The sequence below is a fragment of the Scleropages formosus genome, chromosome 20 (genome assembly GCF_900964775.1).
Source record: "Scleropages formosus chromosome 20, fSclFor1.1, whole genome shotgun sequence".
In the NCBI taxonomy this organism is placed as follows: Eukaryota; Metazoa; Chordata; class Actinopteri; order Osteoglossiformes; family Osteoglossidae; genus Scleropages; species Scleropages formosus.
The window spans coordinates 21037149-21063961 of record NC_041825.1 but is presented as its reverse complement, the minus strand read 5'-3'; the positions used below and the strand labels follow the sequence as shown (position 1 = coordinate 21063961).

At 46.4% G+C, this 26813-nt stretch overlaps 2 protein-coding genes across 6 annotated transcripts in view; both read left to right on the top strand.

Moving 5' to 3' along the window:
- Positions 1 to 8178, top strand: part of pkn1a (protein kinase N1a) — a 35256-nt gene extending 27078 nt beyond the window's left edge. For 3 of the 4 annotated variants that reach the window (XM_029246785.1, XM_018762047.2, XM_029246784.1), the window contains 12 exons: positions 191 to 320; positions 929 to 1013; positions 1709 to 1797; positions 2894 to 2969; positions 3104 to 3195; positions 3673 to 3849; positions 3937 to 3999; positions 4112 to 4188; positions 4382 to 4524; positions 4635 to 4742; positions 6271 to 6351; positions 6822 to 7025. In XM_029246785.1, the coding sequence (XP_029102618.1) occupies positions 191 to 320; positions 929 to 1013; positions 1709 to 1797; positions 2894 to 2969; positions 3104 to 3195; positions 3673 to 3849; positions 3937 to 3999; positions 4112 to 4188; positions 4382 to 4524; positions 4635 to 4742; positions 6271 to 6351; positions 6822 to 7025 (1325 nt within the window). Of the gene's footprint in view, positions 1 to 190; positions 321 to 928; positions 1014 to 1708; positions 1798 to 2893; positions 2970 to 3103; positions 3196 to 3672; positions 3850 to 3936; positions 4000 to 4111; positions 4189 to 4381; positions 4525 to 4634; positions 4743 to 6270; positions 6352 to 6821 lie in introns of all 4 variants that reach the window. The other variant, XM_018762045.2, reaches the window with a different exon arrangement.
- Positions 8179 to 13602: 5424 nt separating this feature from the next.
- On the top strand, positions 13603 to 25635 carry map2k7 (mitogen-activated protein kinase kinase 7). Of its 2 annotated transcripts, XM_018761408.2 has the most exons (12): positions 13603 to 13771; positions 16044 to 16091; positions 19314 to 19458; positions 20432 to 20498; positions 20692 to 20805; positions 22601 to 22720; positions 23044 to 23151; positions 23271 to 23450; positions 23663 to 23743; positions 23907 to 24049; positions 24483 to 24528; positions 24879 to 25635. In XM_018761408.2, the coding sequence occupies exons 1-12, from the start codon at positions 13648 to 13650 to the stop codon at positions 25017 to 25019; spliced, it is 1317 nt and encodes a 438-aa protein (XP_018616924.1). In that variant the 5' UTR covers positions 13603 to 13647; the 3' UTR covers positions 25020 to 25635. The 2 variants fall into 2 exon arrangements, with proteins under 2 accessions (XP_018616924.1, XP_018616925.1); XM_018761409.2 differs by lacking the exon at positions 16044 to 16091.
- The last annotated feature ends 1178 nt before the right edge of the window (positions 25636 to 26813 follow it).

The following is a 26813-nucleotide window of genomic DNA, read 5'->3' as shown; positions in this document are numbered from 1 at the left end:
GTGAGGTCACGACCAAGAGAAACAAACTTCTTTCAGATAGCCAGTGTAACTGGGTTTATGCCTTATGAACTTGGGCACCACCTAGTGGCTACAGTGCAGGTCCATGTTAGCTGTGGTGGTGCAAGATTGTGGGTTTGCAGTAGCGTGCCTTGTTCTCCCTTGCTCAGCAGTGTAGGTCTGTTCTGTACAGGTAAAGCCTTCCTGCGCTCTCGGCCAGTGAATGTGGACATTGCCACCTGGGTGCGGTTGCTGAAGAATGCCATTCCCACAGTCAACAACTCGGGCACTTACAGCCCCAGCGCTCACGCTCACAATGCCGGGTAGAGCTCTGTGACACCCAAACATGCACACACAACTTCGGGTTGGTTCTTGATAATGAGCTCATTGAAATATACACTGTCTGGAACACAGATGCTCAGACACTGAATGCTGAGCGGTTTTACTGAACATGCTGACATGTACAAAATCACCACATCGCCATGCTTTTATGTACCAATGGGTACTGTTTGTAGTGGGAGCAGAGGATGTAGACTGTAAAATTATACATGTGATTTCAGTGCTATCTGAACACCTGAACCATACAGGAAATAAACAGATATACCAGTTTGGCTCTAAAGATGCATCCAGGGCCACAAACCATTCACAGCACCTGGCATTCCCAGGAACTGTGCAGGCTCAGAAGGCATTGAGCAGTTTTGCAGGGGTGAGGAATTTTACCTGTCAAACAGGACAACTCCCATCCTCTGCAAGCCACTGTCCTCCCAACATCCTTCTGGTGGAAGTCTGTGTTCAGTCGTGGAGGTCAGTCACACAAAGTCACACAAAGGCCTGCACATCCCACTCCTACTGTGCCTGCACTACACATGTGGCCACTGTGGTAAAATAAGCGATGTTTAACAGTCTGGGTGTATGTATGTGTGTATCTTAGGGAGATCTCAGTGGAAAAGCTGAGCCTGGACAGCGAATCGCCACAGAGGTCTGAGCCAAGGAGGGACTTGGATGCCCACACCCCGGTGAGGTGATATCCGAATGGGGAGGTGTGGAGGAGGTACACAGAGAGGGTGGAAGAAGGAAAAGAGAAGGTGACCAAATGCAGGAAGGGATTCCCACAGTCCAAAACCAGTACAGTTAAGAGAGCCAGGTGACCTGTGTGAGAGTTAGGTAGTGAAGGAAGAACACAGTAAGCCTGCCTCCATGACAAGGCCCGTTCTCAGCCTGGTAACTGGAGAGAGACAGAGAATAAGCATTAGACTGATGGACTGGATGGGTAACAAAGGAATGTGTGCCAAAGGGAATTGTGGGATGGAGTGAGAGAGTGGCAAAAAGGACTGTAAAGTGGACAAGACAACTCAAACCGTCTGTAACTGTATTGTGTTAGCATTGCAAAGATTGCACCATGGTTTGTGTGTTTGTTTTCTGGGGCAGGGAATGGTCTTTCTGGAGGGGGAGGGGTGTTTTGTCAGGAGGGGGGTCGGCCTGCCAGATGGCATAGCCAGTGTGAGTCCTGGATTACAGGATTAATTGTGGGGAAAACTCATTTCCCAAAACAGGAGGACAGGGAGCACAAACACCAGGACAGAAGACAAGTAACAACAACCAATACTTATATTTATATAATGTGTGTATGTTTTTGGAGCAATTGTCAGCAACTAGTTGAAGGTCAGCTGGTTCCCTTGCTAACAATACACACTCCTCATGTTCTGCTCAGGACCGGCTGCCGGTGATTGAGCCCTTCTCTCCGCCTGACCTGACGCCAGAGCGCCCCCACAGAACTCCCTCCCAGAGCTCCCAGCAGGGGTATGGGACTGTACACTGCACAAATAGACATGCATAATACAATGGGCTATGGGAATGGGGCCAGCAGCTACCCAGAGCTCTGCCACTGGACAGGTTACAGTTCCTGCAGTGAAAGGTGGTTTGATACAGAGATCAGAACAGTAAAGTGTGTACGCCACTGTGTCTCCAAGACACATTTCTCACAACTCGTGAAGCAGATGCTGTAGTTATAACACTGTTAAAAATGTGCAACAAGTAACGTTCAAATCCCAGTCCTGCTGTAATACCTGTGAACAGCATACTTACTCTGAATTGCTCCATTAAAAAATTCCCAGCTGCATAAATGGGTAAATAATTGTGTAAGTAGCTTAGTATATAAACGTAACATTTGCAAGTGTCTTTGGAGAGGAAATAGCAGCTAAATGAAAAAATAGTGAAATAAGAATGTCTTGCTGTATAAATGGGTAAATCATTTGAAAAATAGTTTATTTCACTGAAGAAAAGAACATTTCTAAAGGCTCATCGGCAGTGTTTCAATGTCTATCTCTTTGTTGTAATGGATTTTACCTGACAAACACAAATTCAGTTTAGCACAATAAAATAACCAGTGAGTTCTGAGCTAACTTGCATGGTTTAATGTTTGCCTCATCAGACACATTCAACCAGCAGTTCAATGAAGTATATTTAAGCAATGAGCTGCAACAAAATCCAGCATACATAGGGTTACGTGAGAACTAGGGCTGAGAAATACTGTTACACTGGACTGTGTGCTGTTTGCTACAATGCAATCAAACAAATGAGTCCCTAGGGCATCGCTGCCCTTTGAAGTGCTCATCAGCCCTATTTCGGGTACAACATGTAGACTTTGGGTGGACGGTTGTGGTATCCTCACGTATGTGGTCACTGCTGTACAAGTGTAGTTGCCAGGATCTCCTATCTAAGCCAGTCTACAGTCCCCCATACAGCACTATTTTGAAACTGAGGCACATGCTCAAATGGAGGAATGAACTGTAAAATGTGCTGACCATAAACATTGTGACAAATAATCTGTCCTCTTGTATCACTCTATCTCTGTCTCACCCCCCCCCGGCTCCTTCTCCCTCTTCCCTCTGTCCAGTAAACAAAAGAAGACCCCCCTCTGTCTTCAGGACTTCCGTCTGATCGCAGTGCTGGGCAGGGGACACTTTGGAAAGGCAAGCCTCCTCCCAGTCACAGCACATTTTTTTTTTCTCTTTGTTGTGCCTCTCATTTGCCGAATGAAACACTTATGAAGACCTTCAGACCACCTTGACCTTCCTGTGTGTGCGTGTGTGTTTCTGTTCCTCAGGTGCTGTTGTCAGAATACAAGAAAACAGGCACCATGTATGCCATCAAGGCCTTGAAGAAGGGAGATATCATTGCTCGGGATGAAGTGGAGAGGTACAGATCAGAGCTCCCACGTTGCTATGGAAACCAGACACACAGCAAGTGTGCACATCATGTGGATGTTGCAGTGCTGCTGAGTAACTTTAAAGCTGTCTATAAATAAACGCTATCAAAGTCACTTTGCACTGGCGTCTGCTAACCTACACAGAGAAGAAATGGGCGTATTCTTAATATACCGTGCTCCATTTGAATACAACCTAAGAGGGATAGATTTATGCACAATAAATATTTTTCTTCAAGGAATTCTAAAAACCAAAATGTTTAGCCACCCCAATTTTTAAGTTAATTGTGGTGTGTTCTGAAGACTTGTATTGCTGACCACATGGGAAACAGGATTGCAGATGCTTGTGTCCACAAAACAGCTATGTTAAACCAGATTCACTGAAACAGTTTGGAAAGAAAAATATGCAAACAAAGTTTACATTTTTTTATTTCCTCATACTCATCTCTTCCTGTTTTCCTTTGGCTCAGTCTGATGTGCGAGAAGCGGATCTTCGAGACAGTCAACATCTCCCGGCACCCGTTTCTGGTCAACCTCTTTGCGTGCTTCCAGACGCCGGAGCACGTGTGCTTTGTGATGGAGTATACTGCTGGTGGTGACCTGATGATGCACATCCACGCGGATGTCTTCACCGAGCCCCGTGCCATGTGTGTATTTATGTGTTTTCATTGTTTGCCAAAGGTCTCTCCTGCCATTGTATGCTGACACTGTGTATGTTGTGTGCTCACCTTCAGGTTTTATGCTGCCTGTGTGGTTCTTGGGCTACATTTTCTCCATGACCACAAGATTGTGTACCGGTGAGTGCTCCTTTGACATGCCTTCTCAGTTATTGCTTTCATACTCTGTGTATCCATTCTGTTCTACTGTCATCTCCATGTTTTCAAGAGTAATCTTTCTGCCTTTTCTCAGTGACCTTAAATTGGACAACTTGCTGTTGGACACAGAGGGTTATGTGAAGATTGCAGACTTTGGACTCTGCAAAGAAGGTGCTTGTGTTTTCGGATTTGTTTGTTGTAACTTGCCCTTGTAGCATAGTGTCATGTTTCCTGCCCTATTTGTTGGCTTGCAGAAGCAGCTACCTATCAATGCTGATCATTTCATTGTACTTTGTGTGTGTTCGGTGAAGCTCAGAGAAGTGGCCATTCTCCATTACGCTTCTCATACCTTCTCCCTCTTCAGGCATGGGCTATGGAGACCGGACCAGCACATTCTGCGGTACGCCGGAATTCCTAGCCCCAGAGGTGCTCACCGACACATCGTACACCAGAGCCGTGGACTGGTGGGGGCTGGGGGTGCTAGTCTACGAGATGTTGGTAGGAGAGGTACGAGAGAACTTTGAGGGGAAAAAAACCTTATGGACCTCTTTGTCTAAGTGTGTTTACCGGTGGTCCATGTAATATAATAAAAATATTTCTCTGTATATGTCTGCTAGTCCCCCTTCCCAGGCGACGATGAGGAGGAGGTGTTCGACAGCATTGTCAATGATGAAGTCCGTTATCCACGGTTCCTCTCCACCGAAGCAATTGGACTCATGAGGCGGGTAAGTTGGCCCGGTATTTGCAGAACAGCCCACTACTTGAACACATGTCCTCAGCTGTGTCATTCCAGCAGCTAGTGCCAGTCCAACAAGCACTGCACTGTCAGCCAGCATCTCCATGTTACCACAAAGCGTTGTATCAGGACTTGAACTTAATGTGCCTGTAGTGAGGGAAGCTTCTGCAGATGGCTGGTCAAGGAGTGGAGCATGCAAGTAGTGGTTACAGCTGCCACCTTCAACTCAAAGAACGCAGGTTTGAATTATTTCTCCTGCTGAAGTATTTGTGAGGAGCAAGGTACAAACCCTGAAGTGACAGTAAAAATTTCCCTGCTATATAAATGGGTAAAATAATTGTAAGTAGATTAATATTTTAAGTTGCTTTGGAGAAAAGTGTCTGTGAAATGATTTTGAGTAAGATTTCTTTTACCACCTCTTCACATTTTAGAGCCACATCAATGGATTAGAGTTTGTGCATGAAAGGTGGTTTCATCAATGGCAGCACCCCACAGATTTCCCTTACTGATTGCACCTCTGTTCTGAGAAATAAAAATGTGGTTTTCTCTTAGTGATCTCTCTATCCTGTGTGTTCATCTTTTGCTTATATATATCAGATGTTCTTCTATCCTAACTTTGATGTACACATCTCAGATTAAGCATCTGAGAAAGTATAAATACCACTGGCAAATCACACACACACACACACACACATTTTCAGAACCGCTTGTCCCATACGGGGTCGCGGGGAACCGGAGCCAACCCGGTAATACAGGGCATAAGGCCAGAGGGGGAGGGGACACACCCAGGACGGGATGCCAGTCTGTCACAAGGCACCCCCAGCGGGACTCGAACCCCAGACCCACTGGAGAGCAGGACAGTGGTCCAACCCACTGCGCCACCGCACCCCCCCCACTGGCCAATCAGCATTTTGATAATGCGCCTTTTCCTATGGGTTTGATAGGAACAAAAATGGTGTTTATCTAAAAGCTATTTAACTTTTCAGTTTATTCTTCTGTGATGCTTAGGGACTATTTTATGCTATTCACTTACGTATTTCTAAATCTTAATGAAATAAAGGCACTTACGTTTCAGCAGTCAGACGTGAGTTTTCACAGGAGCTTTTAGCTGCCAGAAGGCAGCTGTCAGCATTCCCAGTGTTTATAGTGGGCTTTTATGATCAGTGTGTTGTGTTGTGCCGTTTCATGTCCAGATCAATTTGTTAGAGGATTGTAAGATCTTGTTAGTTACCATGCAAACTTTCTGTGAGGATGTTTTTGTAGTTTAAAACAACCAAAAATGACTCACTTCAAAAAGATGCAAAGGCTCTATGTGTTTAACCAGGAAAGGACTTATTTTAGGTAGTTCTTGATCGGCAGTACTGAGTTACTTTAGTGTGTTTGATAAGTATACAGAACAGACAAAACTGTTTGCAATACAATTGCTGACTGAAAAAGGAGTGGAAGTTTTCTTGAGTGTTTCTCCAGCTGCCCAGCTCGTATCTGTCAACGGAGCAATGTGTGTCTGTGCTTATCAGTTGCTGAGGAGGAACCCAGACCGCCGACTAGGCTCCAGCGAGAAGGATGCAGAGGATGTGAAGAAACAGCCTTTCTTCCGGGTGAGGCAGCCTGTGACGCCCCCTCTCTTTATGACACCAATCACTGAAAGTATCGCTGTCTGCTCCTGTAGTTAAAAGTGCGGTGCTCACATGCTGTCACCCTGTTTTCAGTCGATTTTACTTCCATCCTCCTCCACTGTTTTTATCTCACAACCCCTAACCTTGCTCTCACTGCTCTGGTGCCCTTTTCTGTGTTTTTCCTTCATCAATCTTCCTCTGCACTTTGATACTGTGTTGCCCATTTGTGTACAGAATAGAGTCCCAAAGTAGCAGTAGAATTACTGTTTGTGGTGACTGTATCTACTGTGTGGTCAACAGCCTGTTAGCGTTGGATTTTTAGCCATTCAGCAAAATTTTTCCAATTTTTTTTAAGCTGGGCTTCAGGTGAAGAGGGTGATGCAATGGCCTCCCCTGAGACCAAGTGTGTGTGTTAATTTGTGCCCCTTCATCCTATTTCATTCCTACCCCAGGGCATGGACTGGGAAGCCCTGCTACAGAAAAAGTTGCCCCCTCCCTTCATCCCATCTATTGTGGGCAAGGAGGACGTCAGCAACTTCGATGAGGAGTTCACAGCCGAACTACCCACTTTGACTCCCCCCCGGGAGCCCCGCACCCTGTCACGCAAGGACCAGGACAGCTTCCGAGACTTTGACTATGTCTCCGATCTCTGCTGACTCTCCACTGTATAATGGGGCATGGGGTCAGGAGGTCAATTCCTTGACTGGGGAGCAAGGGTGGGGATGGTGTGTTGGTCATCCCATTGTTACACTGTGATTGGGGGTTAGTGTCAGGGCTATGTGTAATATTACCCATTTTCCACAGAGAGGCAAGAAGGGGGTGGGAGGGTTTGATACCTCTGTCTTTCTGCCTGCCCATCCGTGTGTCCTTCAGCCTGTCCCTGCACTGTGACTGAATGTGTGCATAGCTGATATGACATGGTGCATGTTCCCGCATTGTGACACCCAAGGATTTGGCCTCCTGCAGGAATGGAAATGGACAGGGGCTCCCTGGCATGATATAGAATATGACTTTCACATTCAGACAAGCTCCTCATCTGCCTCTCCACTTCTTTCCCCAACACTCCATTGTAGCACTTGTGCTTCTCCCATCTATTTTATGACTTGCTGCATTCCCTTCCTCTCCTTCCCTCCCTTTTCCAAAGCCTGTGTGGTGATCCCTAGCATCCTGTAACATCTATGTGTAGTGCCCTCCTGCAGAAAAGTGGCTAGAGGGGAAGATGGAACTTCATTTATACTGTGATACACATGGCACTAGACAGGGAGACAGAACTGGGTGGGTGTAGCACCGACTGAGGCCTTACATTTCGGGAAGATCCTGAAGATTATATTTTACTGGGGAGCATGGGACTCTGTAACCTCTTCGAGAGACACGGTACTCAATCTGATAGCCCAAGGGCAGAGCCAACATTATGCTATGGGGTAAAAACAACAAACCATCTGCTTGGCACAAAACAGTCATCAAGTAGAGTGGTGGTACAGGGAAAGAACTGCACTTACACAGCGGTGAGAGGACCTTTCTGTACAGTGGCAAACTGATACCAAACTCACAGGCTTTCCTATTTGGTCTGCCCTAACTGGTGTGTTGAGAACTGCTGGTTTTCAGAGAGGCCTCTGCTCCCCACCACACTAGATCACTAGTGCATTCATGAAGGACGCTTACCTTTTTACATTTTTAGTTGTTTGTGATCTTCTTTATGACTTTTGTCAATTTTTTTTAGCTTAATGAACTGTAAGACAACAATTATGATGACATTAGAGTGCTGATGCTGTAAAGAATCATGCTGGTGTAATTATACACAAAGTTGTGATGGAGCACAGTGGACTGAATTATTTTTTCTTCTTGTCTTTCTTGCTTTACACTGGTCCCAGTGGTGGCAATATGTCTGGTTCTGACAGCTGCCAGTGTGTTCAGTGATTTCAGCTGTCTATGAACCACTAACAGTCTTGGCACTGAGAGAGAGAGCTAAATTAATTCATTTAAGGTCAATTTACCAGTTCAGCAAAGCACTCAGCTGGACAGGCCAGTGTGGCCTGCTAGGACCAGGGTAGAAAAACAGTCTAGTCTCGGTGCTCGTGGAAGGGTTGATTAACCCTGAGCGATCTTTCATGACTTACAGACAATATAAGCATTCAGGACAAATGCATATGTTTTTCATAACATTCACACAAGGTAGGAAACTGTCCCTCATACACAACCAGAAATGAATGTCCTTACTTGCAGTTAAGACAACTTATTTGTTACTTGTGGTTTAGCTGATGCATTTACTTGAAGCAGCTCAAAGTATTTGATGTATTTGTACATCTAGGAATTTTATTGGTGCTATTTGGGTAAATATTTAGCATCCACTACACAACCCAGTTTATTCATCCCCCTATAAGCTTGTAGTGATGCAATACTTTACTCAAGGGTCCTGTGGCAGTAGTGAAGAATAAGGCTTGTGCAAGCAGCGTTAACATTTCAACAACACGTCTTCAATCACTGTATTGCATATGGCCTACAATCAACAGAAAAACACAAACATCCTGTACCAAACTCCTTAAAACAAATGGGCCATCCAAAGGAACACCTACATGAGTACGAGTCAAGATCAGAATATAATTTTCCTCATCTTAAATTCTACCTGAAATTTTTTCTGAACTCATCTGACTCTGCCCAGCTTGTGCAATTGGGCAAAAAAAATTTAAATCATAAAAGTTCCTCAAACAAGACACCTGTGCAGTCGCTGTTTCACTCTCCTGATCCTGCAGCCAAACCAGCGTGGGGCAGCCATGCCCTACAATCCTATGTCCCTGGGATGCTGGAGGTAACCCACATGGACACCTGAAGGATCCGCAAGCAACAGTAAGACTTGTTAGGTAAACGCACATTGCGTTAGGGTATCATGCACTAGGGTAAGGAGTACAACTACTTTTTTTTTCTTTTTTTTTAAATTACAAAACAGATCTGATCTGGGTCACAATAACAGAAACGGTACATTGAGAAGATGCACATATACACAGATAGGTAATACAACGCAAGGAGCAAGAAAGATTAGTGTTTAGCAGGCGTGGTCAAGTGTCACTAGGGTGACCACATCATCCAGAATTCACTCAAATAATCATGCAAGTTGAACATTAACTTTTGTGCAGTGAACCACATTTTTATAAAAGGAGCATATGGGATACCCCACAACAATAAAATACATTTTCTAAGTGGATATGTAAGAATAATCAACCTATACATCATATCTTCATAAAAAACATTTCTACCTAAAATCTTTCCCTCTGTATATTTACAGTATTGTTTCCAGTAATATTTAAAGTTTTCTCCAAAATTCCACATAGAGCAATTATAATGTGCACCTTATTTTACCCACTCTTCACGTGAGTGATGCTGATGCAACAGGATGCGGTGTGCACAGGAAAAAAGTTACACAAAACCTTAAACTCTGCAATATATTAAAAAAATGCACCTTCATTATGCTGACAGCTAATGAAACCATAGTTAAACCCATCCAGACTACAAGTGAAAGCAAAGTACCACTTTGTTAGGCAGCAGTCAACAGAGCTCAACCTACAAGAGTGCTGCATTATAATGAATTCTTGCTTTCACATGTTTTCATAATTATAACATAAAGCAGAAATATGTTACAGACTAAAAGGAACTGTATTCAAAAATCAGTGAAGCCTTTCTTCAAATTCTAGACCACTCATTTTTACTTAAAGACTTGGGTCTGGATTCAGAGCCATCATAGTGTCATAGTCTGAAGAGTCTTTTCCCCTAGTTTGTGGGCAGGCTTGGTCCTGGATGTTGGCATTATGCTCAGGTTCTCTTTCAGCTTTACTGAAATACTCATTTGAATAATTTACAGTATCTCACGCAGTATTAAAAGTCTGAACCTGACACTAAATTAAATGTATTGTGTGAAACCTGTATTTGTTGCTCCAAGTTTATGCCTAGAGGAGCATGAAACTGATAACTGATAACTTTACCATCTTATCTGCTTGGCCACCTACCACATGTTCATTTGGTTGTAGGGTAAGATTTCAAGGAGTTCCAGTGCAGGACAGGGGGGTCAAAATGTGAGCAGGTGGGAAGGCAAGTTCACTCTGGCTTCATCCATAATTCAAGGACAGATGCTGATATACAGTATATATGGAGAGAACATCAGGATGAATCTTAAAAATGTACAGCAACATAGTCATGCACAGAGAAGCAAGTTTCCCTCAAAGAGTCACATGCTTCCCCATGTGACAAAAAGTTGTAAACAAGTAACTTGTGACAATCAGTCAGAAAATCATGACTGACACTGAACAACACAACGTACCATTTCCTGGAGCAGCCGGTAACATAGTACTTTGAGCTACTACCTTGGGACCCACAGGTTGCAGATTCAAAACCAACTTCCAGCTGCAGTACCCTTGAGCAAGGTACTTACCCTAAAAGTGCTCCAGTAAAAGTCACCCAGCTGTATACATGGGTAAAAAATTGAGAGCAGGTTAACATGGGAAGCTACTTTGGAGAAAAAGCATCAGATAAAATGTGTTACTTCAGCTCTGGCTGACTTTAAAAATCTGTATTTCTTATTTATATTCGGTGAAAAAGTGCTGTGAGACAATAGAATTCAGGTAATGTACTGTGAATCTGTTAAAAGGGTTAAAGTGCCTTTTTGGAAAGACTAAGTATATGTTAATAGGACACATGCTGGCTAATCCTGAAAGACCCTTGAGGGACAAACAAAGTAGAAAGTAGAACACTCCATAACATTTCATAGTTGTTTTTAACTGTTTTCTTTTTTTTCCTCATTCCTCATAAACTTACTGACCTCTTAGAAACTGACTCGTCTCACTTGCAGTTTTCTGGTTCAAACTGTAGGGAGGCCCCCAAATAGTACAGTACTAAACATAAAATGCCCCTATTTAAAAGCACCTCTATGTGTGTATTGTGTGTGTGAGTGAGTGAGAGAGAGAGAGAGAGAGCGATTGCCCTGCGATGGACTGGTGTCCCGTCCAGGGTGTACGCTGTGCTTCAGGACCAGCAGTTATTGATAATAGAAAAAAAGGAAAATGGTCAATCTTATGCTGAACTGGATAAAAGCATCCCATAATACCATCATGTGTTCTATGTCTGGACATAATATACGTAAGATAGTACAAACGTATACCTTTTGAGATCGTTTTCTCAAATTATGTTCAGACTGCACAGCTATCTGTTCGGTGTCAGTCCTGTTCGCAGTATAAAAAACGCTCTACCGTTTCCCAGACGCGAAGAAGAGAAAATGTATGAAAAAGGCAGAGATAAATAATAATAAGAAGAAGAAGTACACGGACACTGACTGAATCCAGCCTCGAGACACTGAAGCGCAACGCGTAAGTCCACGTGTAGCAACGATAACTCGCGTGAAGGGGCTTTCCGCTCGAGAGCGCGCACGCGCACAGCGGTTTGTATTGTAACGACCCGCGTTACTCTGTGTTTGAGCGGGAAAATGTTTATTGTAAATAGTTGGATTCTGAGTAAAATATTAACTGTAAATGCTCAACCGCTGGGGGGGGGGGAATAAAGGGCTGACCATGCTTGACAGAGTGGGACAAAAAAATATCCAGTGGGGCGCTAAGCAGGGTGGCTCGAGGCGCAGGTCCTTGAGGGAACGGGTTTCTAGGACCAAGAGCATTATTTCCATATGTTCGTGTTCTAATAAAACGTTCGTTATGAACGCTGCCTGTGCGCCCTTCTTCGCCCCATCCGAACCCAAAGCGCTGCGTGCCACACTGGTGTCAGAAGTGGGATGGGAAGGAGGATGAGCGGCTGGATTTGGGACTTGTGGAACACTGGAGAAGAGGAAATTAGCGCCAAGACAGAAGCCGGCACGGCGAAAAAACATCCTGGGATGGTGGACGTCGAAGGGGGGGAGCTGTCGCAAAAACGCACGCTATCGTGCAGACGGCGGAGAAGCGACGTGCCGTTGTACAGGGGCGAGCAGGTTGAGTGGGGTCTATCTGCGCCCAGGGTACAATGTAAGCGGCAGAAAGAGGCAGCGAACCGCCTCGGGTGCTGGGGAAAGTGGCCCCGCGGGGAGCGACGCTCTCCCGATCGTGTCGGGCAACCTGGATGGCGTGGAACGGCGCGTGCCTCGACAACGGACATGCTATGGGGCTTCGTAGCTGAAGTGAGCGAACGCGAATATCGCCCCTTCCTTGCTTTTGTGGAGAAAGCCGCGCCTAGGTTGCCTGAAGCCCCCAACGAGCTTTCAAGAAGGCGGCACAGCGGAACAAACGCCGTGAAAGCAGGAGGGCTGTGCGAACAGGCAGCCGGTGTCTGACCGTCGCGGCGGACTCGGCATGCGTGCGGCGAAGCAGCAGGGGTGTGAGGGCGAGCATCATCAGGGCAGCCTGCCCCGGGCCCTCCGCCGAAAAGTGGCCGAGATGTGCGGCACGATGGCCAGGCGCGTAAGAGGGATGTTTACTCCCGACGGAGCTGGGACAGCGCACAGGGCGATTGCGGAGTGTCGACCTGACAGTCCCACGAAAGCCGATCAGCTGCAGGGAGTACAAAGCGGTGGGCGAAAACCACGTGGGGGCCACTAAGCTTGGTACGTGCCACGTGCCACGTGTAAGAAAAAGAGCTGAATTATTGGGCCCGAGGCCGGGCGGACGAGGGATGGGGATGGCCGCGCTGGCCGGGAGCATGTTCAATTCAATTGTCCCCACCTCAACAACCAGCGCTGAGCGTCCAGGACTTGCACTTGCACCGGAGGTAGGTGAGACATTTGTGGGGCAAGCAGCAGCGGAAACACTGCTATTTTTTTTGACGGGGGGGGGGGGGGCTAGTATGTACAACCTGCGTTACTGTGTTTAAGCGGGAAAATGTTTATTGTAAATAGTTGGATTCTGGGTAAAATTGTGAAATGTAAGTGTTCAACCGCTGGGGGGATTTATGGGGAAAATAAGGGGGGGTGACTGTGCCAGTGGGGACGAATGACGTGTGGGGTACTAAGTAGGCTGGCTTTGGGGGCAGGTCCTTCGTTGGAACGGGGGTCTTGGAACCGATAGTATTATTTCTATGTGTGTCGGTGTTCTAATAAACCGTTCGTTATGAATATTGCCTCTGCGTCCTTCTTCGCCCCATCCGAACCCAGAGCGCTGCGCGCCACAATATCGATGGTAAAGCAAGGTCTCTATGGCACCACACTGCGGCGCGGGGAGTCCTCCAGTGTCCCGTCATGCAACCGCGACTGCAACGTTCCTGCTGTCCGCCAGAGACGCAGCGGAGGCGCTCCATGGTCCGTAGTTTTTCAAGATGTCGTCGCTAGAACAGAGACTCTCCCGAATCGAGGAGAAACTAAAGCAGGAGAATAAAGAAGCGCGCCGACGGATCGATCTCAACATCGACATGAGCCACCATCCCTCGCGTCCGAGGCCGAGTGAGTGTCCGAGGCGAGGGGGTGGGGTGGGAGGCGCGCGCGCGCCGACGGCCGACAGGGAGGGAGGGGAGCGCGGGGAGCGGAGGGCACGAGCGCCCGCACCCGCAGGGGGTGTGCAGCCGAAGCGCCGCGCGCGCCGCACTAGCCACAGATACAGAAAGCCGGAGCTCGGCGCTCGTGGGGCCCCAACAGCCAGGGGGCCTCGAGCGGGACCCGGCGCCACTCGGCCGGCGGGTGGCTGGGCGGGCGGTGCTTCGCCCGAGACTCGAGAGCGGGCCGCTTTGGCTCCTGCGTCCCCCCCCCCTCAGCCTCGCTGAGCCCGGGCTGCTCGAGCAGGCCCTGTACCCCGGCGTTGAGCGCCCCTTCTCGGCTTCCTTAGGTAAACAGTGCGGGACGTGCGTCTCGTCAGCCGGCAGCGGTGTATAGGGAACACTTGATAATTTCCGCTCGCTCGCTCTGGCGGGCGCTCTGTGTGTGTGTGTGTGTGTGTCTGTCACTCGGTGTCCGCGGCGCTGACACACAACAGGGACACTGGACACACCGACGCCACAGCAAACCATTCCTCCCCCCCTCCTTCACTGTTACTACGGTTGTCGCTCCTAACCTAAGTAGTACAAGAACTAGCTGTCATGGCGGACACCACCACCACTACACTAGTAGTGAGTGTGCCAACATCATCTCGCTGCCTGGCTGCAGTGTTGTCCGCGCAGCCACTTCCCGGTGACGAGCGTCAGTCAGTGTGAGCGACAGATGTGTGTTCAAACACACACGTGTGTGAGAGTTCAGATCGCGTAGTTATGTCGCGTGTCTCTTTTCACCAGTCCTACGACTAGTCCGTGGGTGTATCTTTCGGTGGTTTCTGCTGTCCTGACTGAGTCTGTGTGTTTGTGTGAGAGAGATGGAAGATTGTGCGTGAAGTCCGTCGTCATCAAGGAATCTGTGCGCTGCGATCAACCAGAGGTGTGTGTTCGCAGTGTGTCCGGTCGTGCATCGTGGACACGGCTCGTTTGTTTCACACTGAAGTGGTGCACAGCTGGTAGCGCTGGTGCCTTTGCAACATGTCCGCCGTGGCGTGGGTTCGAATCCAGCTCAGTTACTTTGCATGTTCTCCCCTGTTTCTGTCGGGTTTCTCCTACAGTTCGAAGACATGTGTTTCAGGTGGACTGGTGACTCGCAGGTTGCCTTTAGACTTAGTGTGTGTGTGTGTGTGTGTGTGATTGCCCTCCAGTGGAGTGGCATTCCATCCATGTGTATCCTGCATCACACCCCTGTATTTCTCAAATAGGCTCCAGACCGCGGCAGCGACCCTGCATCGGACAGGTGGTTGATGAGAGTGAAAAAATGAAGTGTCGCACGACTGAGAGTGTGTAAGAACAGGAGCACAAGCCAAGGTGTCCACTAAATGGCCTTTTATGCGTTTGTAGAACCGAGTGCCTCCTTGTTTACCAGTAACACTCGATCCCTCTCCTTTGTGCTCTCCTCTACAAAATTCTTTCCCGCTAAGTCCACCAGTAAAGTTTCCCGAAACACCCAAGCAAAATGCAACCCTCTTTTTGGGAAATGGCACATTTTACTCCTGGGAATGCTCATTTCGCGTTCAGGCGTAATAATGTAGTTTGACATTTTATTCAGCTGCAAAAAAAAAAAAATAGTGACACAAAGCAAGTCTTTTCTGTCTGAAAGCTGAAATGATGAGCGGCAGTAGCATTTTCAGACGGGGGGGGGGGTTTACTCCAAACATTCACTTTTGAGTCTGTGTTATCAAATTTAATGGTTTCCCTAAAACGAACTCATTTAAGGACTGTGCCAACTTATTTCAACGTTTAATGTCATGGGTTTCGTAGCGTCGTCTTCCATATACACGTTTTATTGTACGTGTCCTTTAAGTCACATTTGCAGAGATTCCATTCAGCTTTCCTGCTATGTTGAATTTTTTATTTTTTTTTGCCCTTCTGTGATGGGTACCGGGAAACACATGTGATGATATGGTTCTTTCGGGAATGGTTCGAGTTTTTCGTTCAGTTTATCCATAGATGCGGAGTGCAATTTAAGCAAGTAACGTAGACATCTTACCACTTTCGCATTAGAATGGTTAGTGATTCCGGTACGTCTTTCACGGAAAATGTTTATAGGTTTGTATTTAGGTTCAGAGAGTGCCTGAGACTCGTAACAGGAGTTTGTGCGTTTGAGACTGTGTGTATGCAGTGTGCGCCTGTAGCAGTGTACAGTACAGTAATGTGTGTGTGTGTGTGTTTCTTTCCTCTGTGTCCAGTCATCGTGATCCAGCTCAGTCCCGCTCCAGCCCCTTCCCAGCGTGCAGGTATCATTTCAGACATTGCTTCCCCTGCCACCACACCTTCTCTATCCCTCTCTCACCACTCTCCTTTCCCCTCATTTCTCTCCTCCTTCCCGTTCCTCCCTTCTCCGCTTCCGTTTGTACTCTCGCTCACTCTAGCGTAACCTCTAGAACGATGGAACATAATTTCAGACAAAATTATAGGCCTCCATCCTGAAACTACCAGTGGAGTCACCTATCCTGACATATATTTGATGGAAGAGCTCCTGCTCTCAAACAAATTATAACATCCACAGTGGAACAGATGGAACTGTGTAGTCATGCAGTAACCTCTCCACTTATGTGAATTTAAGACCCAAAAAAAAAATCTTTGCGAAGGAAAACATTGTAAACAAGTCCATTTCATAACTTATGAAAAGAGGTTAAAGAGACTCATGGTTTGCAGCATGTTCACCTTTTGTGCACAGCATTTTCAGTAAATTAAGGTTAATATAAAGTCAATGGGGGGGGAACTCACTTTTTCCACCATTTGAGCTTCAGATAATTATCCTTCAGTAACTGAAAAATATATTCTTAGTTTTTAATTTACTTGTGCTCTTTTTATTAACAATAATGAATTCAGAGTCTTTTACCAGTATGGCCTCTAATTTATTTAGTACCCTATCTTATATGTTGATGTCCTCCTGGGATTTTCACTGTGCTCCTTTTTCTCTGTTCAGTGTGATTCTTTGTGGTCTGTGCACACATACAAACCTGTTGTCTATTCCGTTTATTCTTGCATCCATTTCCAAAGTCATCAGCCTTAACCCTCCTTCCAGCGGTCTGGGCTGGTCTGTCTTTCTATCCATCTCCTCCTCTCTTGCCCCCTTCTCATCCTCCCCCTTCCTCCTCCTCCTCCTCCCCTTTGGGTACCAGTGGCAGGGCAATGTGTTGGGCGTGCATGTACGTCTGTGTGTGGAAGCTGTCATGCAGCAATGTTAACCCTGGTCTGCTGTATGGAGACGTTGCGCATGGCGCTTGTTGCACGGCCCTGAGGACACGGGTTAACTGCACACCTGGGCAGGCTCAGTCCTGGCCGCCATGATCAATCAGCCTGGCCCTTTTCAGTTTCCAAACGCTCTGTCACCACCTGTCTCCGCACGCTCTTCCCCACTGCCTTTCTCTCCCACTCCACCTCTAGCTCTGTCAGACGCCGTTTGGACCCCCCTGTCACCTGTCTGCGTCCCCAGAGGTCTTGCCCGTCTCTGGGTGTGTGCAGGGCATTGTTAAAGCACTTTCTCTTCCAGAGCTGCAGTGAGGTATCGCCCTCCCCGTGAGACAGGGGATGAGAAGGGTCCTCACGCAGGGAGCTGCTCTGCATCTCTGTGTGTCTCTGCCTTGTGCATCCAGGTGTTGTGTGTGTTCTTCCGCCACAGCTGCCTGACTTCACTAACTCACTAATGGGCTCTCTCCAGCCAGCAGGACAGTTGGCAAAGGAGTGACGCAGCACATCTGCGCTCGGACGTGTGCCGTCCTTTCATTTTCGCTTACTTCTGGTTTGTTTAGTGGGCTGCCTCGGGTGCCTTGCCACCCTGGGTGTAAGTGGACCTGCCGGACTCCATGGCCATGTATAACCCTTCTTCCACTTTGAGGCTCCAACACGATCAGACAGGGTTTATTAACTTTGGGTTTGTCTCATCGATAAACAGGAGCAGCCAACAGCCACGGAGTTGTGTTTAATCTCAAAAGCGCAGTAAAATCAGCAAAAAAAAGTCACAAATTGTCCAACTCAGCAAGTGTGGAGTGGGCGTTCTGTGGCTTGTCAGGATCGGGGAGGTAAATTTTTCCAGGAGAGCCCTGCGCTGGAAACGGAGGGAGGGCCGCTGCACAACGCTCAGTTGAAACACTGCTGTGTCTGAATGCAGTTTGCCTGGTGCATGCTGGGACCTACTAACACAGAAGCACAATATTTCCCCCCCCCCCCCCCCCCTTTTTATTTTTAATATCAAAATTGTCTTTTTTTTCCTGAGTTGCCATCATGTGCCTATTGGGTTATTCCCATTATTTCTATGGTACCAAAATGCTGCAGTGCCGTGTTTGCAGCAGTTCTGCGATTTGTCCCTCCATAGCTCCCTGATGTACTCTAAATGAATCATATCTCATACCTCTGCCCCTGAACTTGATTTCAGAATTAGATCACTGCTGCAAGCTCCCATTTGGCTCACCTCATCCTGTCTGTTAGATATCCTGCTGGATATCGCAGCATAGCTCAAAAAAAGTCTTATCTTTTAGAATGGGGAAAAAAAAAAAAGATTGGGCGCTATTAATGCTATGCTTTCTTTTAAAGTTATAGGAAAATGTACCTTTAAACAGACTCTGAAAGAAAAATTTAAGTGTGTGTAGCTTCTTTGGTGTTTCGTAGCAAGACCAGCAGGTGGTGTAGTGGTCACCTTGCTCTTGAAGGACCAAATTTTAAATCCTCGCTCCTGCGATAGTTCCCTTGAGCAGGGTACTTAACCATACATTGATACAGTAAAAACTACAGTGCTGTGACGGTAATTGTGCTTAGTGTACAACTAGTATTGTAAGTTGAGTTGAATAAAGACAACAGATAAATGAATATAAAATAAATGAACAAATCAGTATTAAATTAACTGGTTAAAGATACCATAAAATAGTTGGCCACAGGCCTTGTTAAGCTGTATTATTGAATTTCATGAGGTCTAGCTTGTAAGAGACCGCTCACCTTTTGTTGCCTTTGCTACTTGACATAAAAAGCTGTTATGACTGGAACTGAACACAAAGCAGTGTACACATAAAATGAAATGGTCCTGTTTGATTGAAGTCTTTCCTTCTGGCAGGTTTTCAGAACAGTGACACCAGTACTCAGTTTTTTTTTCTTCTAAAATTGAAATTTAATATTTACATTTATTCATTTAGCTGACCCTTTTCTCCAAGCGACTTACAGTATTAAGGTTACAGTTATTTACCCATTTATACAGCTGGGTAATTTTACTGGAGCAATTTAGGGTGAGTACCTTGCTCAAGGGTACTGCAGCCAGAGATGAGGATCAGACCTGCAACCTTTGGATCCAAAGGCAGTAACTCCTACCACTATGCTACTGGTGGCGAAACACGGCCTTACTGTTCTTCAGTCCGTTGTGTGCCTTTCCTCTTTCTGATAACCTCTTCTCTTCCTTGTCCTCCAACTCTCCAATCCATACCCCACTTCCTTTGTCCTTTGTTTCTTTCCCATTTGCCCACCAGCTTTACAGCTGCCTCTGGCCAACGATGGAGGGAGTCGATCGTCGTCATCCGAGAACTCGCCTCAGCACCACCCGTACCCGAGTCGGCCACGGCACATGCTAACTCTACCCACGCCACCGTACAGCCTACAGAAGAGCCTGGAGAAGTAAGACACGTACATACAGTCCATACATATCTTAATTTCTTTGGTATTTGTGCACAGCTTGACATCCTTCATGCTTTACGCAATGAATATTAATGCAGCAGGTGGCAGAGTGGTTCAGACACTCACTGTTAGTCACTTGGGATGGAAGTGTCAGCCAAACAACAAATTAATAATCATTAGATATTTTACAGGAACAATTCAGGTTAAGGGATCTTGTTCAGGAATATTCCGGAACTGGCCCATTTCGGGTCTGGAACCAATAACCTTCAGAAGAGATTCATGTTCTTCACCACTACTTTACCTTCTGCTCTACCGTATGCGAAAAGCCCACAAAAATACACACTTTCTGAACCGCTTGTCCCATTCGGGGTCACGGGGAGCCGGAGCCTAACCCGGCAACACAGGGCGTGAGGGGGAGGGGACACACCCAGGATGGGAAGCCAGTTCGTCGCAAGGAACCCCAAGTGGGACCTGAACCTTAGACCCACCGGAGAGCAGGACCCGGTCCAACCCGCTGCGCCACCGCGCCCCCTACACTACACACACTTTAGCACATTTTGGACTGTAGTGTCTGCTCTGTCTCACAAACTATCTGTTCCTCCGAGCTCGTTGCTCCCGCTGGCAGCATGTGAGAACAGTGCTGCTCGCGTGTTTTCAGAGACGGCAGGTTGCACCGACGAGCCGTGTCCAGCAAATTAATTTGAGGTACTTTTTACCCACCTTTAGAGTAAGTGCGCAGGGGATGTTACTGCAGGGTCATTAATAAAAATAAAAAAACTGGGGCAATTGTGGCACAGGAGAGAGATGGGGGAATCATGTGATGAAATGCCCCCATGCCTACCATAGGTCTTAATCTCTACACAGTACCACACATAGTGTGAGGTGAGGATGGGGAGATGCAGCCATACTCACAGAGGTGGGATGGGGTCTCTGAATTTGGGCTGTGAGTGTAATCAGTGGCATGCCTCCACAGCGCAGAGATCGATCAGAAGCTGCAGGAAATCATGAAACAGACGGGCTACCTGAAGATAGACGGACAGGTAAGCTGCCTACATGACATACCACGCGCCTGTGTTTCAATGCACATTGTCTGTAACAGGGTATGTGTATTGTGTGTGACCTGCACACATTATCACAATGCTCTGAAGTTTAGTTGGATCAGAGTGTTAATGCTCACCTGAGGGTGATTTCTGCAAGTAACTGGCTTTGGCTTTGTTGCCTCATGATTGCCAGCGGTATCCAGCAGAGGTGAGCGACCTGATCAGTGAGGGGGAGATCGGCAGCGGCACTTGTGGCCAGGTCTTCAAGGTGCGCTTCAAGAAGACGGGACATGTCATCGCAGTCAAGGTTAGTACCTAACCACCACCTCCCACCACACAAGACGGGTCACTTTTGGAGCTCATCAAGCAACACGGTGTCACTGCATGTGGCAGGGGATGATGGCTGGTGTCTTGCATGTGATCATGGTGTTGGATGCAGGGCTTACCTTGATGAAGATCTGCGAGTGACTCAGTTTTGGATTCTTTTGCTGGGGGTACTGAACAAACACAGCTGAAAGGATGGTCCCTTCCTTGAGATCACAGTGCTTCTCCTCTGGTTTCCCTCTCTGTGTTTTGTTTGTCTTCCGGCAGAGCTACTAATTACACACCCTAATTAAATCCTCAGTTGATCAAGTTAATTACATGACTCAGAACAGTTTAATAATTGCTTTACTTATTTACACGAAGTTCCTGGGCAGCTTGCAACAATTGCAAATGTATGTGTTTTTAGTTACCCAATTGTGTAGTTACTGTTTTTATGTAGAAGTTTGTGGTTAAGGAGTTGCAGCAGTTTCTTCTAGGGTTTCACAATCCTCGTGTCCGAGACTAGAGGTCAGGATGTTCTCACCACTTCACCTTGCTGACATCATCTGTGAAACGGTCAGACAAGCACATAGTGGTCAGCATGGATTAATACTCACACAACGTTGGGAGTCATTGCAAGTTGCCCAGAACTGGATGAAGAGTCTCAGGATGATCCAAATTTAAATGAAATATGATTGCAGCTCATCATCTTTACCATTGTACAAACGGATGGACTTTCCCATCTCGCACTTCTCATCACCTTACTAAACACTCTTCTGCCTTCTTCCAGCAGTAATTGACTTACCTTTTCAATTGATCTTTTTACTTGTTAAATAGGCAAAACATTTCTTTTAAATTGACAGATTTGGAGTCCATCATCATCCTTACATGTAAACATTTCTTTTTTTTGTGTGTGTGTTTTGTTCATTGGGGTGAAAAATGGGTAACTTAGCAAGTCCAGTTTCTTTAAATTCATTTAATTAAATATAAACAAATACATTAATTTTTCATAATAAGAAATTAATTCCTCTAAATTAATGGAACTAAGATATCATCTGAACTGTTTTGCCCAACAGACATTTGCAGAATGACCAGTCTGTGGATCTTCTCGCTAGTAGAGATAATTTTACATTAACTTCATGTAAGATTATTAATTGATAACTACACTGTACTGTCAAAAGCCCTAATGTACTGTGACAATCCCACTATAAATTCATATGGGCAAAAGTTTCAGCTAAATAAATAACTGTGGGGTGGTCTGTAAGTTCTCAGACTGGCCACTGTGTGAGGCTACTGTGCTACATGTGCTGATGGCTTGCAACTGTACTATAGGCAGGCAGAACGACAGAGTTCGGATACGACAAAGCAACAAGCAGTAGAGGAGCGAGCAGAGTGAGAATCAAAGTACGGGGGTGACCAGCCATTTGAAGCAGGCAAGAGGTGAACGGTAGCGAGGCATGGACGGCGAGTACGAGGTGGCAAAATTTACTGTGATCAAAAGGGAGTCTCCTACCTGTGATCCATAAGCAGGATGTTTGTACAACAGCAGTAAAGGTTTCAGTGCTTTATTATTAGGGATAAAAAAAAACGCAACCTTTTGATTGTTTAGCTTTTCAACATCAGATTTTCATACCACAGAAGCTGGATTTTGAGGAATATAGAAAGAGAAAGGTGAAGCTTTTTCAGGATGTGTGCGTGCACACCTGGGTTCTTGGATCAGCATGCTGATGTTAGAGTGACCCAAACCGTGACGGCTACAACAGTGCTGACTGGTTCGATCGATCTCTGCGTTCCCTCAGCAAATGCGGAGGACAGGCAACAAAGACGAGAACAAGAGGATTCTCATGGACTTGGATGTGGTTCTGAAGAGCCATGACTGTCCTTACATCATCCAGTGCTATGGTGCCATAGTTACCAATGTGAGTAATGGCCATGCCATCTCAAGGGTTCCCTTTTTTTTTTTTCTTTTTTTTTTCTTTTTTACTGTCCTATCTCGTCCGCTCTTACAGGGCCAAGGTGTTGTCCCTACAGTGAGGGGAAATAGTGTTGTATATACAAAATACATAATGTGCCACACCCAGTCTGTTCCTTTTAAGGTGTAAGAAAGATATGTAAACAGAGAGAACCACCCCCCGTACCTCAAGTGTGCTGTGCAACAGTTGACCTTTTCCAAAGATTCTGAGATACTACTAGCACCACTGCTGTTCTAGGTGAGTGACTCCGTATTCCTGCCTTCTGACAGACTGATGTATTCATTGCTATGGAGCTGATGGGAACGTGTGCTGAGAAGCTGAAGAAAAGGATCCAGGGTCCCATCCCTGAGCGCATCCTGGGCAAAATGACTGTCGCAGTGAGTCCCACTTGTCTGCCTGTTACTGTCCTCCTCCTTGCTAGCCTCACTTTCTGTGCAGCTGGTTTGCGGGGTTGTAATATGAAGAAACACGTGCATTTTTTCCCCCCCAACCCCAGATAGTGAAGGCACTGCTGTACCTCAAGGAGAAGCATGGAGTCATCCACCGTGATGTGAAGCCTTCCAACATCCTGCTGGACGCTAAGGGCCAGATCAAGCTGTGTGACTTTGGCATTAGCGGCCGGCTGGTGGACTCCAAAGCTAAGACCCGCAGTGCCGGCTGTGCTGCCTACATGGCTGTGAGTCTTCACCTTTACCGGTCATCTCGAATACCGCATGTACCGATTCAGAAGCCCTGCCCCATTTCATTATATTCTGGATCGAATCGTTACCTCTCTAGCGCTAGCTCAGGCTTGTTCCATGAAGTAATTTTAGTGTTTTAAGCGTACTCCTCAAGTGAGATCTTTTTGTCAGTTGCGCTTGCTGTTAGCTGGAGTGTGTTTTTCCTCAGCCTGAGAGAATAGACCCTCCAGACCCAAGTAAGCCTGACTATGACATCAGAGCAGACGTCTGGAGCCTGGGTATCTCTCTGGTGAGTGTGTCCCACTCTGTCATCTGTCTGTATTCAGCACTGTCTTCCTTATACGGAATCAATGTCCTTCTCTGGTCTCTGACCATAAGGTTGTCGACCACTTGTGGACTGTTGTGGACTGCTCTCGCTGTTTCTGTTTTCCTCCGTTTTCTGTTCCCTGTAGGTGGAGCTGGCCACCGGGCAGTTTCCCTACAAAAACTGCAAGACGGATTTCGAGGTGCTGACCAAAGTTCTGCAGGAGGACCCACCGCTGCTCCCGCTCAGCATGGGCTTCTCACTTGACTTCCAGTCCTTCGTCAAAGACTGGTGAGGCACATGTGGGGTCCCGGCAACGTCGAGTGGTACCAGAGATATGGTATACGCAAATGTTTTGACTTGCTGGAGTCGCTGTGCCTTTTTTATGTAGTCATTCAGGCTTTATCTAACATCATAATGAAAACTGTGTATCAATACAGTGCCTTTTTCTCTGATTCATTGAAAAAGTTTACCTCGCTCTGGGAGTGGCCCTTTTGGACTGCGATGCAGCAGTTAAGTTTACTGTAAGGCTGCAGATCCTGGGGTGGGCAGTGGTGCTCTGGAAAAGGTAGTAAAATATTGAGGTGTTTAGCTAAACTGGGGAAATTTGCATACAGCAGAATATTTGTAATGAACCATTATTAGTGAAGTATTTGAAGAGATGTATATAATGTTTATGCTGTTGAGTCTGTCAGTTTTTTAGACATTTATCTCTCCTTGGCAGCCTCACAAAGGATCACAGAAAAAGGCCAAAATATCACAAGCTGCTCGTAAGTACACTCAAGTTTGTTCAGCTCCTTCTGCTTTTCCTGACTGGTTCTTCTTGCCTCTGTGTTCCTGCGAGCGATTAAAGCACTGCCTGCTCGCACGTGTCAGTGAGCTGCACGAACGCTGCCTCTTCCTCATGTTTCGATTGAACAGGCTATCGTGGGCCCAGATCAACCGCTACAGGGATTACTTTGTCTCTCTCTCACAGCTTGTGTGAGCTCACCCCAACATGCCGTGCACGAAAGTGTAAGACTTGGTGTTTTACACCGAGGTCACGGTCTGTCTGTTCTGAGTGGATGGGTTGACACATGCTAGGTACACATCTGACTAACCCACTACCTTCCTCCAACAGGAACACAGCTTCATCCGGCGCTATGAGGTGCAGGAAGTGGACGTGGCAGGCTGGTTCCAGGGCATCATGGAGCGGACGGAGTCCCCGCGGAGCAGCCAGTGTTACACCCCACAGCAGCTCCACTCCCTCTTTAGCAGGTAGCCAGAGACACAGAGAGATGAAGGGAGCCTGGGGTGAGCACGATGGAACTGGAGGGCAGAGGGCAGGAGGTGTGATTGACTGATGGGTGGGCAGGTGGACTCCAGTTTGTGGTCGTTCCCAGGACAGATGGGCAGACAGACATGGCTACTTGTAGACGCTCGCTCATTTGAGCTCCAGCAGCTTCCTGCTTTGCTATTGGAGGACTTGTTCTGAGATTTCTAGACATGTGGTCTCATCCTATACACACACAATGTAAGTTGTCCCTAAATATGAAGCATACCTGTAGTCCAAACGTACACACACTCATACGCGCACACCAAGATATGTATACACATGCTCAGTGAATAACATGCATGGCTTGATCTAGTTTCTTCGTGTCTCTAAATCTAAAGCGGGTCGTACGCGCCAGCTGTCGGCTGTTGATGTGTCTTAAACCATTCGCTACCAAAAAAAAAAAAAAAAGCTTAAAATAAAAGAAACAAAATAGGCCTAGAGGGTTCTTCTGTCCAGGATGCAGGCCAGCCCTTACCAAGATGCTAATGAAGAAGGTCCTTGTGAGTTTACATTTATTCATTTAGCAGAGTAATGTATTTGTAAATGTAAATTATGCATTTCTCCAAAGCAACGTACATCTCAGAGAAATACAATGTGTGTATTGCATTAGGAGAAAGAGAGACATAGTTGCAGACGTGTGATTCTTAAGTAAACTTAGTTTGTTTCTTTCCACTTTATGCACTGATGTTCATCACACGAGTAGGTGCATAAAGCTCAGAGTTCTGATTCCGGGCCACTTTTGAACTTTCTCATGTTCAGCAGCTAAGGTGAGAATTGCTGACTGGAGAGCTGGTCCTGGAACAGGACCTACATGCAGCTTCTGCCTGGAGCTGCTGGGGGTCCGGTCCGGTCCGGCCACAGCGATGTGCTTTACTGCGCAGAACTCTGGGACCTTGAAAGCACTATGCAGCGCTTTATAGAAGCAGGTTCAAACAAAGGCAGAGGCACACATGTGCAATATTGAGGCGTACAAGCTGTCAGCCTAGTAGAACCGATCTGTGCGTTGTCAGGTGAAAGGTTTATAGTATGGTGTTTATACTTTGGTCGAATCACTGTGTATGCCTAATAGCTTTGTTTTTTTGTTTTTTTTTTTTAAAAAAAGGAAAAAAAAAAAGGAAAAAATAAAGTCCTGTCCTGTAATTAGGTGGTAGTCCAAAAGAAGCGGGCCGTTACCACAGTAATTTTGGTTCACTTTCAAAGGCTTTAATCACAGTGCAGGGCTCATCTTTTAGCCATTGTCTTAATGTAAACTCTTGACAGATGACGTTCATGAAAGGTTTTGATTCATCTGTGCAGGTGGCAGTGCTCTCTCACGAAGACGAGAGCCGCCCCGTAGCTCTGTGGTGGTTAGAGGAGCATCCAATTGTGAAAATTGTTTGGGTTTTTTAAGTTTGGCAGAAAAGGATACTTGTACATTTCTCCAGTGTTGTGTCTCTGTACCTGTAGCCAGATTGCCAGTGTGCTGGAAAGGCCATGAGCAGAGCCAAAGAGACGCTGACTTTGTCTTTTTTTCTTTTTCTTTTTTTATTTTTATTTTATTTAAAATCATACCAAACTGTCACTGAGGAGCAAGACAGACAGAGGGTTGCAGGGAGTTCACAGGAAAGCAAGAAGTAAGTCGATGAGATGGAGACCTTCAGGGAAGGTGGTGATTTACAGGGCTGTCCAGAGAGGTGGTGGAAGGAGATTGGGGTGGAGCAGGAAGTGGGATCAAGTCTGAGGGAAAGGGAAGTGAAATGA

Coding starts and splice junctions, on each gene's coding strand:
- map2k7 (XM_018761408.2), top strand. CDS start 13,648: ATGTCGTCGCTAGAACAGAGACTCTCCCGAATCGAGGAGAAACTAAAG. Junction 22,721..23,043: donor ATGGTGCCATAGTTACCAAT/GTGAGTAATGGC, acceptor GCCTTCTGACAG/ACTGATGTATTCATTGCTAT. Junction 23,744..23,906: donor GGAGCCTGGGTATCTCTCTG/GTGAGTGTGTCC, acceptor TGTTCCCTGTAG/GTGGAGCTGGCCACCGGGCA.